A 15,866-nucleotide genomic window follows, 5' to 3' on the forward strand; every position below is an offset into this window, starting at 1 on the left:
CCCTGCTCAAAACCCTCCAACGGTTTCTCATCACACCCAGAATAACACTCAGCATGTTACCAGCAACCACAATGCCTCATAGAGCCTGAAATCTTCCCGCCTCTCCAGATCGCTTTCGTCACTGCTTTCTCCACCTCATCCTTGACTGCGGTTACCACCTTTGAATCCGCTATTCTCTCTGCCTGGACCACTCCCCACTTCTCTTATCATGGCTGCCTTCTTCATATCAGGAAGGAAGTAGTTTAAATGTCACCTTCTCAGAGAAGCCATTCCAGACTGTGCAATCTGAAATAATTCTCATTCCCCCGTCACTGAACCTCTGCCCTGCTTTATTTTCTTCATAGCAGTTCTACTATTTAAAATTGTATATGTTTTCTTGTTCCTTTGCTATGTCTTCCAGTCAACTGGAAGCTCAAAAGAAGCTCTATTTCTTTGTATTCTGAGTACCTAGAATAGCGCCCAACACATATTAGGGATTCAGATACTCATCAAGTGAATGACTAAGCAAATGACTTTCCTTCTGGACCAGATTTGATCTCATCTCACACTCAAAAGATATCAATAACATTTGAGTCAGTGAACAGGTGAATAAGTCAGAGGGGCCAAGTCTGTATTTTTCCCCAGACCCCATCCAAGAACATACAGGCTTTTACACTGCATGACCCATCACAGTGCGTCTCCCCATTGGCTCACCTATACCCAGATGAGGTTCCTACCTCGAGCTATTCTAATCACTCTGTCCTTTCTTTTTAGGCCTTACCAGAGGGACAGACAGCTTCGTGGGACACAGCCAAAGAGGATGAAAACCGCAACAAGAATCGATACGGCAACATCATATCCTGTAGGTGACCTTCTGGGAGGACTGCAGGCTTTGGGGACTTAGACTTAAGGAGGCCATCACTCTATTTACCTGGAATTTGTTATCAGATAGTCCTTGATATTTCCAACTTCAGGTCCTCATGCTAGGCATGGAGCCCTGGCTCAGACTCCCTGTCATCCCTGAGCTGGATGGCTGATCTCAGCCAGAGGCACTGGGCAGGGAGCTGCCTCCAGGGACAGTGGATTCAGGAAACCTCTCAGGCTTGGGTCTCGTCTGGTGTTATCCACGCAAGAATTCTTCAGGTCGGGGAGGAAGCCCAGACGCAAGGGTGTTCCTAGCAGGCCCGCACTGTGCAGAATCCCAACATGGCAGCAGTGCTGGCTGGAGAGCAAGGTCTACCCGTGAGGGGTGGGCTGAGAACCCCTTGGAGAGAGATACTGCTACTCCAGGAAGGAAGAGTCCCAAGCAAGGACTGATGCTTAGAAGGAAACTCTGAGCCTAAGCCTGAGGGTTTGGGAAGCAGCTAGCTCAGGATTCAGAGGAGGCCGGGGCTACCCCGTTCGCCCAAGAGGCAGAGCTTAGGGCGTCATGACCCGCTCCAGACCCCACTGCTGCTGGGGACAGAGCTTGGTAGTAACGTGAGTACCTGCCGCTCAGGGTCTATGTCATTGTGGGCCTTACGTGACACTGAGCCTGCAGGAAGGAAGCTGTTTTTGTGTGGACTTGGGGGAGGCCTGAAAGGACATTGCCTTCTGCTCAGCAGTGAGCTCTAGCATCCCTGGAGGCACCCCGTCATAGTGCGTGATTTGATGAGGACAGTGGCACAGAGTAGCTCAAACCCACAGAGTGGTTGAAGCCCTGAGCTTCTCTCCCAGCTAAGGGGCCTTGGGCTGGTTACCTGACCTCTCTAAGCTTCAGCTTTCTTGCCTTTAAGATGAGGAGAAGAATAAAGATAGGATGGTTGGGGGGGGGGGGAAGGTACAAAAAACCCTTGGCACAGTACCTGGCACCATTACTCCTAGCCACAGAGTTACTCTGTCAGCATCACTGATGAGCAGTGTGGATACACCAGCCCTTCTTATCGTAAGCAAAATGCACTGAATACCCACGTGGGGATGTGGAATAAGCTGGGTTGGGGCAGGGAGGCATGATCAGATGTCCGTTTTGGAAAGATCACCGGGGCAGCACTTTGGGAGGGGGCATGAGATTGGGGGAGGCTGGAGGCAGAGAGACCAGTGAGGAGGCTACTGCAATGGTCCTAGCAAGGGACAGTGAGGCCTTAACAGGTGCAGTGACAGTACTTGGATGGGACCCTGCTTGATATTCAGTGCTGAGAAGAGAGGGAGAGACAGGTATGATCAATGCTATCCACAGCCTTCTACACAACAGAATACAAAATGCGGAGCATATACTGTGATTAGAACAGGAGTCTACAAGAGCCCCTCTCCTATGGTGCAGCCAACCTGGACCTTCTGACATCTCATCAGTTGGGTAACAACCATCCCTTGGTCTCCATTCTCAGAGTAACCCAGTTCAGCCAAAAATAAAAAATAAAATCCTGAATAACAAGTTATTTCTAGTACAGTTCAGTGTTTTGTTTTCTTTGACTGTCTAGACATTGCCTAAGAAAAAGCTTGGAGGAAGAAAGCATAAGATACAGGCAGCTTGTGAAGGAAGAAAGAGGCAGAAGTTTTAGCTTAGCTGTTTCCTGTGCTGATTCAGAAATCGACTGTGAATGGGAGAACTAATCAGAAAAGCATTTATAATTTGTCTCTTGGAAGAGAGTAAGGCAGACTGCAAGATTTCCTGCAAATAAAGTGTTGGAAAGAGACGTTCAAGTGCTCAGGAAATGTGTATTAAGACCTAAGATGTGTGGTTCTCCTCCGAGCCAGGCCCTCTGCTGCCAGGGAGCTCATATTCTGGGCCCAGGTTCTGCTGGCTCTGACCATTCTGTGCTCTAGAGCCATGCATACTGTGCCTTAAAAATTTGGTCATTTGTCCATTCCTCCTACTAGATGGTGAGTTCAGATGGAGTCCACTAAATTATAGGCTGTAAGACTTTGTGTGCTCACACTCAGCCTCAGTCTTCTCTCTGTAAAATGGGTACAATGATGAAATATTACAGTGGAAAATAATGATAGAAAAAATTAATGACTAGAGCACAGTAAAGAGACCCTGCCTCCCTGAGAGACAAGGGTATCCAGGTTAGGCCTGGTTTGTGGTCCAAAGCCTCAGGGGCCAAGGATGGGAAGTTTTGTATCTTTCTGGACCTCCCGGTGCTCACCCTCTGTGCTCAGCATGCTTGCCCGAGCCATCATCTGCTCTCATTTGGCCTCGGCCTGCCTTCTTCCTGGTGGTTCCACATCTGCTCTGGCCCCCGACTTTATGCCTGTTTCTAACAGAAGCCGGAGGGACCTCCTCAAAATACGAGTCAGATCATGTCCTTGTCCTACAGAAAACCCTTCAAATGGCTCCCTTCAGTACTGAGCCCTGCTTATCCGAAGGCCTCAGCCCTTTCTCCATCTCATTTCTCACTCTCACTGTGCTGTTCTCTCCACTGCAGTCTCCTCAGTTAAGCCCCACTGTCCTTTATTCAGTACCTTGAACTTTCCACACTCATCCATGACACAGGGCCTTTGCACGTTCTCTTTGCTCTATCAACATGCCCTTCGGGCCTCTCTTTGCTAAGTTCTCCTTATTCTTTAGATCTTCGCTTAGGTACCACTTCCTCGGGGAATTCTTCTGACCATTATAATTCTTTCAAAACCCCGTTATTCACTCCAAGAACACAGTGCATGTCTTCTCCTTAATTCTCCGTGCTGCTGTGATTTGCGAGCATGTGGATGGCCGTCTGTTGGCTGCCTGGTCTCACTGGAACAGGTGTCCTGGAATAGCAGGGCCAGAGCCATCTTGCACTTCTGTGTCCCCACACCTGACTTACGGCTGGTGCTCGGTAGACATGACTGAATGTTGTAGCTCATAGACTCCCTAAAAGACGCTGAAGGGCTTGAGCCATGCGTCTCTCCCTTCTGGCTCCCCCATCCCCAGCTCAAAATAGAGAACACCCAGAAAGGATGGATGGAGGAGGGCTGGATCCGGATGACTCTAGGAGCAGTAATATTCCAGCAAGGAAGACATAATGAGCCTACGTGAAGAGGGTGGAGAGATGGGAGAAGGGAAGGAGAGAGCACACTCATGTTCCCTCCAGGATCTCACGTCTGAGAAGGCAGGATCCCAGGAGCAAGAACAACAGTGAAGGGGATTAAACTCCATGGAAGAGGGATAGAAGATGCTGTCAGCATCCCATCCACACCCACAGCCCCACTGCCTCCTTGTAATGAAGCCATATAACTCATATTCTCTTAATTGAGACCACACACCTAGTCTCAGGACTTAATGAAGCTCAGGTTCTTGATGTCTCATCACAGAAAGAATTCAGTGAGAGACAAAGTGATAGGTAAAAAAAAGTGGATTTATTTAGAAAGAAACACACTTCACAGAGTATGGGCCACCTCAGAAGGCGAAAGCAGTATGAAAATATGGTATGGTTAGTTTTAGTGGGCTGGATAATTTCATCGGCCAGTGAGTGGGAGGATAATTCCAACTGTTTGGGGGGAGGGGCAGAGATTTCCAGGAATTGGGCCACCACCCGCTTTTTGGTCTTTATGGTTGGCCTTGGAACTATCATGGCACCTGTGGGTGTGTCATTTAGCTTCCTAATGCATTACAGTGAGCAAATACTGAGGCTCAGGGTCTAGTGGCTGCTACTGCTAAGTCACTTCATTCTTGTCCGACTCTGTGCAACCCCATAGACGGCAGCCCACCAGGCTCCCCCGTCCCTAGGATTCTCCAGGCAAGAACACTGGAGTGGGTTGCCATTTCCTTCTCCAGTGCATGAAAGAGAAAAGTGAAAGTGAAGTCACTCAGTCATGTCCGACTCTTCACGACCCCATGGACTGCAGCCCACCAGGCTCCTCCATCCATGGAATTTTCCAGGCAAGAGTACTGGAGTGGGGTGCCATTACAGCATATTAAAAAGCACAGACATTATTTTACTGACAAAGGTCCATATAGTGAAAGCTGTGGTTTTTCCAGTAGTTATGTATGGATGTGACAGTTGGACCATAAGGAAAGCTGAGCGCCAAAGGATTGATGCTTTTGAACCGTGGTGCTGGAGAAGACTCTTGAGAGTCCCTTGGACTGCAAGGAGATCCAACCAGTCCATCCTAAAGGAAATTAGTCCTGAACTGGAAGGACTGATGCTGAAGCTGAAACTCCAGTACTTTGGCCACCTGATGCGAAGACATTGGAAAAGACCCTGAGGCTGGGAAAGATTGAAGGCAGGAGGAGAAGGGGACGACAGAGGATGAGATGGTTGGATGGCATCACTGATTCAATGGACATGAGTTTGAGCAGTCTCTGGGAGTTGGTGATGGACGGGGAGGCCTGGTGTGCTGCTGTCCATGGGGTCATACAGAGTCAGACACGACTGAGCGACTGAGCTGAACTAAGGGTCTGGTGGAGAGCAGCTCATCTTGGACCTGTTTGGTGCTAATCAGTTTATATTATATCCTCAGGCTGTGTTATTCTTTTAAAGGTAGTGCCCTGCCCCTTCCCCTCTAGTTTCAGTAACACCCACTGGCATCTAGGGATGCAACTAGGGTGAGGCGGGCGACATCCAGGATGTGACATTCCAGGGGCTGCTTGGCCTCAGCTGTTGACCCTGCACCTTCCTGACTCTGAGAGCAATCACCTCTCTGAAGCATATGCCCTGGCACCTCACTGGTTCCCCCATACACACTCGCCCTGTTTGCATCTCTTTGCCTGAGGACTTTCTCCAAAGCTGAGGCAGGATGATCTGTCCAGGCTCAAGACCATCTCTCCCTGGACCACAAAATAGCCCAGCTCTTCACCTCCAGCCCTGCTAGGTTGTATGGTCTTCACCTTTTTCCAGAGCTTCCATGGGGAGTGGGCTGCAGTTGCTCACAATGGTAGTAGATTTAGAAACTCACCCTTCCTGGGCTCCTTCTTTTGGCTGTCTCACTCCCACCCCTTACCCCCCCTGGTATCCCCTTCTCTTCCTACATAAACTGCTTGTGCTGGAATTCTCATCTTACATCTACTTTAGGGGAAGCCCAAACAGAGACAGAGGAAATTTAGACAGCTAGTGATACCACTTGGAGAAGGCGATGGCACCCCACTCCAGTACTCTTGCCTGGAAAATCCCATGGATGGAGGAGCCTGGTAGGCTGCAGTCCACGGGGTCACGAAGAGTCGGACACGACTGAGCGACTTCACTTTCACTTTTCTCTTTCATGCATTGGAGAAGGAAATGGCAACTCACTCCAGTGTTCTTGCCTGGAGAATCCCAGGGACAGAGGAGCCTAGTGGGCTGCCGTCGATGGGGTCACACAGAGTCAGACACGACTGAAGCAACTTAGCATTAGCAGTGATACCACTTTGCTGGGTTTGTGTGTTGTGTGTCCATGTGTGTGTTAGTTGCTCAGTTGTGTCCGACTCTCTGTGGCCTCATAGACTGTAGCTCACCAGTCTTCTCTGTCCGTGGGATTTCCCAGTCAAGAATACTGGAGTGGTATTTCCTTCTCCAGGGGATATTCCCAACCCAGGGATCGAACACGGGTTTGCTGGGTTTAAAAAGAGTTGAATCTCCTTTGTAATGTAAGTATCAGTAATTCTGCAGCAAAACTGTGGCTGGACCAGGTCTGCACTCAGTCCTGAGAGGAGACAGTGCCAAGTAACCAGTGCTTCCAAAAGCAGTGCAATGCATAAAGAGGACCAAGAAAAAAAGGGGAAAAAAAAGTGCCCTGTAATTGAAATAAGAAAGGAAAAAGAGAAACAGCCCGAAGGACTGGAAAGTGTTCCTGCCCTTGTATGTGTCCCTCCCGAAGGCAAAGTCTGCCCTGGCTTGATAAATAGAAATATTCTTGGCGCAAGAAGAACACCGGGTGTGATTAGCATCCTAAGGAACCTAGGGCTCCGGGAGGCTGGTGCGGAGGACAAAGGCCCAGGCCAGGGAGGACAGAGAAGATGAAAGGAGCTGGGATGGAGGGAGGGCGCTGCCTGCAAATGAAACAATGAAAGAGAAACCTTGGCTAAATAAGCCCTTTCTTCCAAATGCTTCTGTTTAGAATTTAGTAATAGAGACAGTGGGGTTTCCAGGGAGTAAAAACGAAAGAGAGTGAAAGGGAAGGAAATGAATGGGAGAAACAGAACAAAAGAGCGCTTTACTTTTAAGTAACCCTGGGGCATTGGCGGTAGACAAGGGGAAATTTCAGGAAGAGTGCAGCATTCCTCCTGTGGAAGTTGGAGAGGGCACTTCTTGGACTGTCAGGGAGGAGATTGCAGGAGGAGAGGAATTGATCCCAGGGGGTGCACATTTTATCAAATGAGGCTTCTCTTTTATCAAATGACAGATTCTCCTGGAATCTGTTGGGGTCCCAGTAGAAAACTGATGGGACCTTCAAATAGGGTGATTTGACGAGAACTTAAGTGGATTTTGTTTGTGTTTATTTTTCTTATGAAGGTGTGCGCTAGCTCTAGGGAGACTGCAGGAATAGTGCAGTGCCCTAGGGGCTAAATGCCACACCCGCGCACAGAGGACTCTGTAAGAAGTTCCCAGGACCCAGAGGCAGGCGACCTAGCTGAAGGCATGACCTTTTAGTGGCCTTGCAGGCAGCCTGTGGTGGCCCCAACAGAGAGAGCTGAAAGAAGTATTGATGCCTCCCAGGTATCGATTGATGCCTCCCGACTTCATCCAGTCTCTGCCTGTGCTTTCCGATAGCTAAACCAAGCCAGAGCCAGAGGACAAGGAAATCTGTAGACAGAGTCCAGTTCTCAAAGCGTGCTTCCTGGAGCAGCAGCACCTAAGAACTGGTTAGAAGGCTCATTTTTGCATCCCACTGCAGACCTGTCACAGCAGACATTCCAGGGGTGGCACCCAGCACTCTCAGTTCTAAAGAGATGTAGACCAGATGTGCCGGTGACACCCATACACTCTCAGGCTTACGAACCTTTCATCTTATTTTCTTTTTTATGCATTAATATAATGTTACGTTAGTTTCAGGTGTACAACATAGTGATTCAATTACTTTTTAGACTACATTCCATTTAAAGTTCTTATAAAATATTGGCTACTCCCATCTTGCTCCTCCCCTCTTTCCTCTCCCTGCTGGTAATCACTAGTTTATTCTCTAATTCTGTGAGTCTGTTTTGTTATAATCATTTGTTTTATATTTTTAGATCCCACAGATAAGTGATAATATATAGCATTTGTCTTTCTCTTTCTTCACTGAGCATGATGCCCCCCATGTCATACAAATGGCAAAATTCCATTCTTTTTTATAGCTGAGTAATATTCCTCTGTGTGTGTGTGTGTGTGTGTGTGTGTGTACACCACATCTTCTTTATCCATTCTTCTCTTGATGTACACTTGGGTTGCTGTCATATCTTGGGGTACGTGTATCTTTTCAAATTAGTGTTTTCATTTTCTTTGGCTCCATATACCCAGGAGCAGAATTGCTGGGTCATCTGGTAGTTCTGTTTTTGCTTTCTTGAAGAATCCCCATACTGCTTTTCCACAGTGGCTGCACCAATTTGCATTCCTACCAACAGTATACAAGGGTTCCCTTTTCTCCACATCCTTGCCAATATTCGTTATTTGTGGTCTTTTTGATGATGGCTACTCTGACAGGTGTGAGCTGATATCTCACTGTGGTTTTGATTTGCATTTCCCTGATGATTCGCAATGCTGAGCATACAAACCTCTCATCCACAGAGATCAGCTCCCAGTTTAGAGAGGCAGGTGCAGAAGTCTGACTGGCAAACAAGAGATCTGGGATATTTTCTGAGACTTCTAACCCCCTAATTTAAACAAACCTCTAGGCTCAGGTATAATGGAGTACCAGGTATGGGGTCCAGCAGACCTGGGTGCTAGTCTCAGTTCTGCCTTTGACCTCATGCATGACCTTCAACAAAGTCACTTCGTCTTTCTGACAGTGTCCTATCTTTCAGTGCAAAGAGGGCAAGCTAAGATGAATAAATGACTCTGAAGCTGACTGTGTAGGCTCTTAAATCTAGATGAGACCAAGTCTAGCCTCTGTCAGTTCACAGGCAATAAGCAGTGGCCCAGAGATGTAAAACCCTTGACCACGGCCACACAGAGAGTCTAAAGGATAGTGAGGGCCAGAGCTCTGGGCTCTGGCTGCCCAGATGCCATGAGCTCCCTACCAAGGAGTCCCTCTGCACCTGGACACACCTGTGCTTTTAGGGGAAAATATGTTGAGGTCTCTGACCTCAGGACGGATAGCAGACTGCATGAGCTCTTCAGAGAAGCCATTTTCACTTGTAGGGAGGGACTCAGGTTCAAAACAAACCCAAGGGCTTCGTCTCATAGCTTTCTCTCCTGATTTCTGGGGAGACTGAGCTGGATGTCAGAATGGGTGCTCCCATTCCTTCTTCTCCTTTGCTGCCTCTGAGGGTGACTCCTGTCTGGGCCTTACAGAGAAACCTTGTGCAGTAGCCCTCAGTGTCCTTTTTATCAGAGGCCTTGTTCCAGCCACTGTATCCTTCTCTGCCTGCTTGTGGGGCAGGTTGGGACTCCCAGGAAATTAAAAGTCCCCGGAGCAGTTCTCAATGCATGACTGGTAGGGGATGGAATATAAGTACCCCAAGTACCTCCCCGCTAAGGTGGAATTATCTTGGGGGTGCATGTTCACAGTCTCCCCTGGAGTTCCCTAATAGGAGTAAGCAAGCCCCAACTGTCTACGGTGATAACTTGCTTGATGACACACCCCTTATTGAATTCTTTTTTTTCTCCTTCCCTTCTTTCTTCCTCCATTTCACTTCCCATCTCCTGTCCAGTGTTTCCTGGGATCATCTCCTAGATGAAGTTCTTACACTCCATCTTTGTCTCTGATTCTGCTTCTGAAGGAATCTAGATCAGAAACCTCCCTTCCTTTCTTCAGAAGATCCCCTTCATGGAGTGTAGGCTGGACACTCTGCTTGGAATGAAGCCACAAAGTCATCAGTTAGGCCACTGTCCCTCTAACTTCTCTCGGTTCTCTGCTCATCTGTCCTTAAGCCCCCTCCACAGCCCCAAAGGTTTCATCCATCAGCACAGCTCCCCACAGGGCCCTGCAGAAGGGAGCCGTCCAGCCCCAGCCAACAGGGAACTGGCAGCCCTGGGAGGTGCACCAAATGTTTCCCTGTGGTACCCAGGCCACCCTCTCTCCTCTGATAATGGTAATTCAATCAAGATTGAGTGTGCAGACCTTTAGCTTCAATGGGATACCCAGGCAGTCTCGGCAAAATTACCTGCCTCCTCCCTCTCCACTCGTGCAAGATGATGGCATTAACATTTCCACTGCTTCTAAGAAATGATTTTTCAGGTCCACAATTCATTGTAATGAGTCAAATCTCTTTTCTCTGAAAAATCGCACCTTTTCTTTACCTTCCTCAGTGCCCAGAAGACAGGGGAAAAAAGAGCATCTTGTATCCAAGTGATAATCTCTCGCCAGCTCCACCGCTCTGAAGCGATTCTCTCTTAAGTGGATATGACTTGAGAAGACTGATTTATTGGGTTACCTTTGATGGTGGAGGAAGAGAGGAGGAGTTGTGGTTTGTTTTTAAGAGTTAGTGCCATGCAGACAAGGAAACTGAGCCCTCTCCCCTGGCCAGAGGCGGGGGGCAGCGGGGCACACAGTGAGATGGGATGGTGTCAGAGTCAGAACTGGCATAGAGGGGGTGTGGAGACAGTGGGTCTCAGTGGTGGGGGTTGGAGGGGTCGGGTCCCTACCACTTTATAAGGAAGCTCTCAACCTTACACCTTCTCTTTAAGTTATTCAACTTCTTGGAGCCTTGATTTTCCTCATCCATAAAATGAGAATCAAATGGCATGGCATCCATAGGCTTCTAGAATAGTACCTGGAACATCTTACACATTTCACAAAGATAAACTTTTGTACCTTACACGCAACGCAGGTGAGTCTCTAGTCTCATGGGCCAGTTTCAGTAAGATATTTTCGTCTTGCCCAAGACATATTGAAGTGCCACAGCACCCCTGTGTTAAATAACTGAACATTGAATGGTCTGTACATTCACACCTGAGTGTACAGTAGAATCTCCTGGAGGGCTTATTAAAATGCAAATTACTCATCCCCATCCCAGAGTTTCTGATTCGGTGGGTCTGGGCTGGAACTCAAGTATTGGCATTTCTAAAGAGTTCCCAGGTATCATTGATGTTATTGGCTATTTTGAAAACCACTGGTCTAAAACAATAATAAAACTGAATTTACATGTTTGCATTGAGCTCTTAAAATACAGCAGGTACTTTCATTTCTTACTGCTTTTCATCCTTACGAGTTTCCAGAGGTGGAGAGAGTTTTGATGATTCATTGGGTGATGTGAGGCTCGGGGAAAGTAAGTCAGCTGCCTCAGGTGATAGAATTAGCGATACACCTCAGGTCTGTCTTCAGAGCCTGCCTGTCCCCTGCCTCTCTCCTACTGAAGGCAACAGCTGGCAGCCAATCCTGGGTCTGCAGGTGGGGTGAGGGTCAGCTACAAGGAGAGGAAGAATTTGAGCCAGGATCCAGGCTTACTATGCCAGCCTTGCATTCAGGGAAGAGCCCGGAACTCAAGCCAAGTTACCTAAAATCAATTGTATGGCTAAAAGCAAAGGACCCAGCCCCTTTGTGGTTCTCAGCCTTTCAAACACAGTATAATTCATATATCGAACAGATAATTGTTGAACACCTACTTTGTGCCGTACCCTGTAGAGGGTTTAGTAAATGGGGTGCCCTTTCTTAAATAGGGTGTGGAGGAGAGCCATGGGTTAGTCCCATAGTCTCAGAAATACAACTGTCCTAAGAGCTCTGAAGACAAGTACAGGAAGCTGTCAGAGTGTAAGATGGAAAGATCACAGAAGGCTTCCTGAGAAAGGAAGACTGAGCTGAGAGCTGAAGAGTGAGATGTTGCCAGCCTTGTGGGGTTGAGGGTGTCCCTTAACACGTGCAAAGGCCCTGTCGTCAGAGCAGACGTCATGCATTTAAGCAACAGAAAGAAGGGTAATATGTGGGGAGGGAGGCCTGGGGCTGGAGTGGGAAACAGGCCCCAAACCCTCTGATCATGCAAAGCACTGTGCGGTATGATCAGGTCAGTGGTGTCCTGGGGCTGATGGGGAAATTTTCAGGAATTCTGTGAGCTCGTTGATGCCATGTTGGCAGCTTGATATCAGACATGGTGGGAGTACTTATATCACAGAAGTCAGCAGATGCTACAGATCAGGGCCGCCGCTTTCTCCAGAGAGCTATTTGTTAAACTTCTACGACCTCCCGCTGGGCTTTGTCCTAAAACCACAAGGAACAAGTTGATTCTAGAGGGACAGTGTTTTTGTTCCTCTTGAGTTGTGTTGGGGCACGGGGTTGGGGTGCTCTTTGGATCTCCATGGCTTTCCAGTTATGTCTTCCTTCCACTGGAAGTAAAAAACCTTCCACTGGTTTTTTCCTCCCCTTGAGCCAGAGCTGGCCCTTCACCTCCTGGCCAGGCTCTTGCAGTTCCTCTTGCATCACCACTGAGGAGCTTGTTTCTCCTCTATGTGACTTCCTCTCTCGTCTTGAATATCAAACAAGGAGTACCAGATTAGCTGTTTTTCAAGCTTGCAAAATATAGATAAAGCATAATGAACGTTCTGGGCTGCTTGTAAATTACTTTGTATAAATTCCTTTACATTGCTGGCTGCCCCATCTTTCTCCATGTACGTCTGGATAAACACAATTTTTTACCCTTCTAATTATATAAAGTTAGAAGGGGAAGGAGACACAGAATAATATTAGCATCTCGCAGAAGGAATAAATAAACCATGAGGGCAGTGCTACTCCTTGCAATGCCTTTCTGGTGGACCCATAGCTGAATTCTGCCCTTTCATGAATACACACAATAACTCTGCCTCTGCAGAAAGATGGATTGACATTTTGTACAGAAGGACAAATAGGAAGCATAAAGTTTCTAACCACCTCTGCCATCAGCTCACTGCCCACCTCACATCCAGCCCAGAGCCATCATTTATCAAGCACCTGCTGCATACCAGGCACCGTCGTCACACTTCTCTTTTTTAAAGAGCAGTTTTAGGTTCAGAAAAATTAAGCCGAATGTCCAGAGTTCCTCTCTACCCACCCCCTCCCTCCCTCCCACATTCAGTTCCCCCTGTTTTTAACATCTTGCATCAGTGTGACACATTTGTTACAATGGTGAAACAAAATCGATCCATTATTATTAGCTGAAGTCCATCCTTCACATTTGAATCCACCCTGTACTGTGCAGTTCTGTAGGATATGAACAATGTATGATGACAGGTATCCACCAGTAAAGGATCCTGCAGAGGTTTCACTGCCCTAAATACCCTCTGTGCTCCACCTATTCATCTCTCCCCAAAGGTCCCTGGAAACCATGGATCTTTTTACTGCCTCTGTAGTTTTTCCTCCCCCAGAATATTACAGAGTTGGAGCCATACAGTATGAAGGCTTTCAGGCTGGCTTTTTCACGGAGCAGTGTGCATTTATATTTCCTCCATATCTTTGCACGCCTTAAGAATTCATTTCTTTATATTAGAAGACTGTCCCATCGTTCGGATGTACCATGACTTGCTTATCCATTTACCTGTTGAAACACATCTTGTTTATTTCTAGATTTTGGCACTTGTGAGTAAACCTGCAATACCCATTCATGTGCAGGTTTTGTGTGGACAGTGAGTTTGGGCAAATGCCAGACAGAAATTGTTGGATCATATGATAAGAGTGTGTTTAGTTTTAGAAGAAATTGCCAAACTGTCTTCCAGACTGGCTGTATAGATTGTGCTTTCCCATCAGCAATGAATGAGCATTCCAGTGGCTCCACATCCTCACCAGCATTTGGTGTTATCAGGATTCTGAATTTTGGCCATGCTGGTAGGTGTATAGAGGTAGCCTCTTGGTTTTTAAGTTTTTGGTTCCCAGTGACATATGCTGGGAAAGATTGAAGGGAAAAGGAGAAAGGGCCAGCCGAGGATGAGATGGTTAGATAGTATCACTGACTCAATGAAAACGAGTTTGAGGAAACTCCAGGAGAAAATGAAGGACAAGGAAGCCTGGCATGCTGCAGTCCATGAGGTCACAAAGAGTCAGACACAACTTAGTAATTGAACAGGACCAACAACAAATTACATATGATACTGAACATCTTTTCATTTGCTCACCTTTTGTCTGTACATCCTTTTTGATGAGCTTTCTTTTCAGATCTTTTCCCCATTTTTTAATTAGGCCGTTTTCTTATTGTTGAGTTTTAAGAGTTCTTTGTATACTGTGTATACAAGGCTTTCATCAGATGGTCTTTTTCAAATATTTTCTCCCAATCTGTGGCTTGTCTTTTCATTCTCTTAACATCCTCACACTTTTCACGCCTGCATTTTCTCATTTAATCCTCCCAATATTCTTGGAGCTGTATAGCATTTTGCTAAGGAATCCAAGGCTTAGGGAGACCAATGGACTTGCCAAGTGATGGAACTAAGATCTACCCCCAGAACTGGCTGCTAGCTTCAAACCGCCCATTACCAAGTCTGCTGTCCTGCTTGCCACGGGATAGCCGTGTGAGAATAAACCTTGATCATTTTGTACTAAAGTATGGTCCCACTGCCTCAGAAAAGAGTCTCTGGATGCTCTGCAGAGCCTGGCTTGCTGACTTGCACCTAAGCACCTGAATAGGGAATAAAAGGCCCTCTGTAGCCTAAGCAGCACCCACCTCCTCTGCTGCTTATCTGGCTGCTAATCCCCACCCACCCAGCTGACTGTGGCTCAGATCATAAACTCCTTATTGCCAAATTCAGACTTAAATTGAATAAAGTAGGGAAAACCACCAGACCATTCAGGTATGACCTAAATCAAACCCCTTATGACTATACAGTGGAAGTGAGAAATAGATTTAAGGGCCTAGATCTGATAGAGTGCCTGATGAACTATGGACAGACGTTCGTGACATTGTACAGGAGACAGGGATAAAGACCATCCCCATGGAAAAGAAATGCAAAAAAGCAAAATGGCTGTCTGGGGAGGCCTTACAAATAGCTGTGAAAAGAAGAGAAGCAAAAAACAAAGGAGAAAAAGAAAGATATAAGCATCTGAATGCAGAGTTCCAAAGAATAGCGAGAAGAGATAAGAAAGCCTTCTTCAGCGATCAATGCAAAGAAATAAAGGAAAACAATAGAAGGGGAAAGACTAGAGATCTTTTCAAGAAAATTAGAGATACCAACAGAACATTTCATGCAAAGATGGGCTTGATAAAGGACAGAAATGGTATGGACCTAACAGAAGCAGAAGATATTGAGAAGAGGTGGCAAGAATACACAGAAGAACTGTACAAAAAAAGATCTTCACGACCCAGATAATCATGATGGTATGATCACTCACCTAGAGCCAGACATCCTAGAATGTGAAGTCAAGTGGGCCTTAGAAAGCATCACTACAAACAAAGCTAGTGGAGGTGATGGAATTCCAGTTGAGCTATTTCAAATCCTGAAGGATGATGCTGTGAAAGTGCTGCACTCAATATGCCAGCAAATTTGGAAAACTCAGCAGTGGCCACAGGACTGGAAAAGGTGAGTTTTCATTCCAATCCCAAAGAAAGGCAATGCCAAAGAATGTTCAAACTACTGCACAAGTGCACTCATCTCACATGCTAGTAAAGTAATGCTCAAAATTCTCCAAGCCAGGCTTCAGCAATACGTGAACCGTGAACTTCCTGATGTTCAAGCTGGTTTTAGAAAAGGCAGAGGAACCAGAGATCAAATTGCCAACGTCCACTGGATCATCATAAAAGCAAGAGAGTTCCAGAAAAACATCTATTTCTGCATTATTGACTATGCCAAAGCCTTTGACTGTGTGGGTCACAATAAACTGTGGAAAATTCTGAAAGAGATGGGAATACCAGAGCACCTGACCTGCCTCTTGAGAAACCTACATGCAGGTCAGGAAGCAACAGTTAGAACTGGACATGGAACAAC

General features: G+C 46.8%; 1 protein-coding gene across 1 annotated transcript in view; it reads left to right on the forward strand.

The window, feature by feature from the left end:
• LOC120869436 (receptor-type tyrosine-protein phosphatase T) overlaps positions 1-15,866 on the forward strand; it is a 400,388-nt gene that overhangs the window by 322,907 nt on the left and 61,615 nt on the right. Inside the window, exon 10 of the mRNA XM_040248753.1 lies at positions 754-841. Within this exon, the coding sequence (XP_040104687.1) occupies positions 754-841 (88 nt within the window). The remainder of the gene's footprint in view (positions 1-753; positions 842-15,866) is intronic.

The sequence above is a fragment of the Oryx dammah genome, unplaced genomic scaffold (genome assembly GCF_014754425.2).
Source record: "Oryx dammah isolate SB20612 unplaced genomic scaffold, SCBI_Odam_1.1 HiC_scaffold_10, whole genome shotgun sequence".
In the NCBI taxonomy this organism is placed as follows: domain Eukaryota; kingdom Metazoa; phylum Chordata; class Mammalia; order Artiodactyla; family Bovidae; genus Oryx; species Oryx dammah.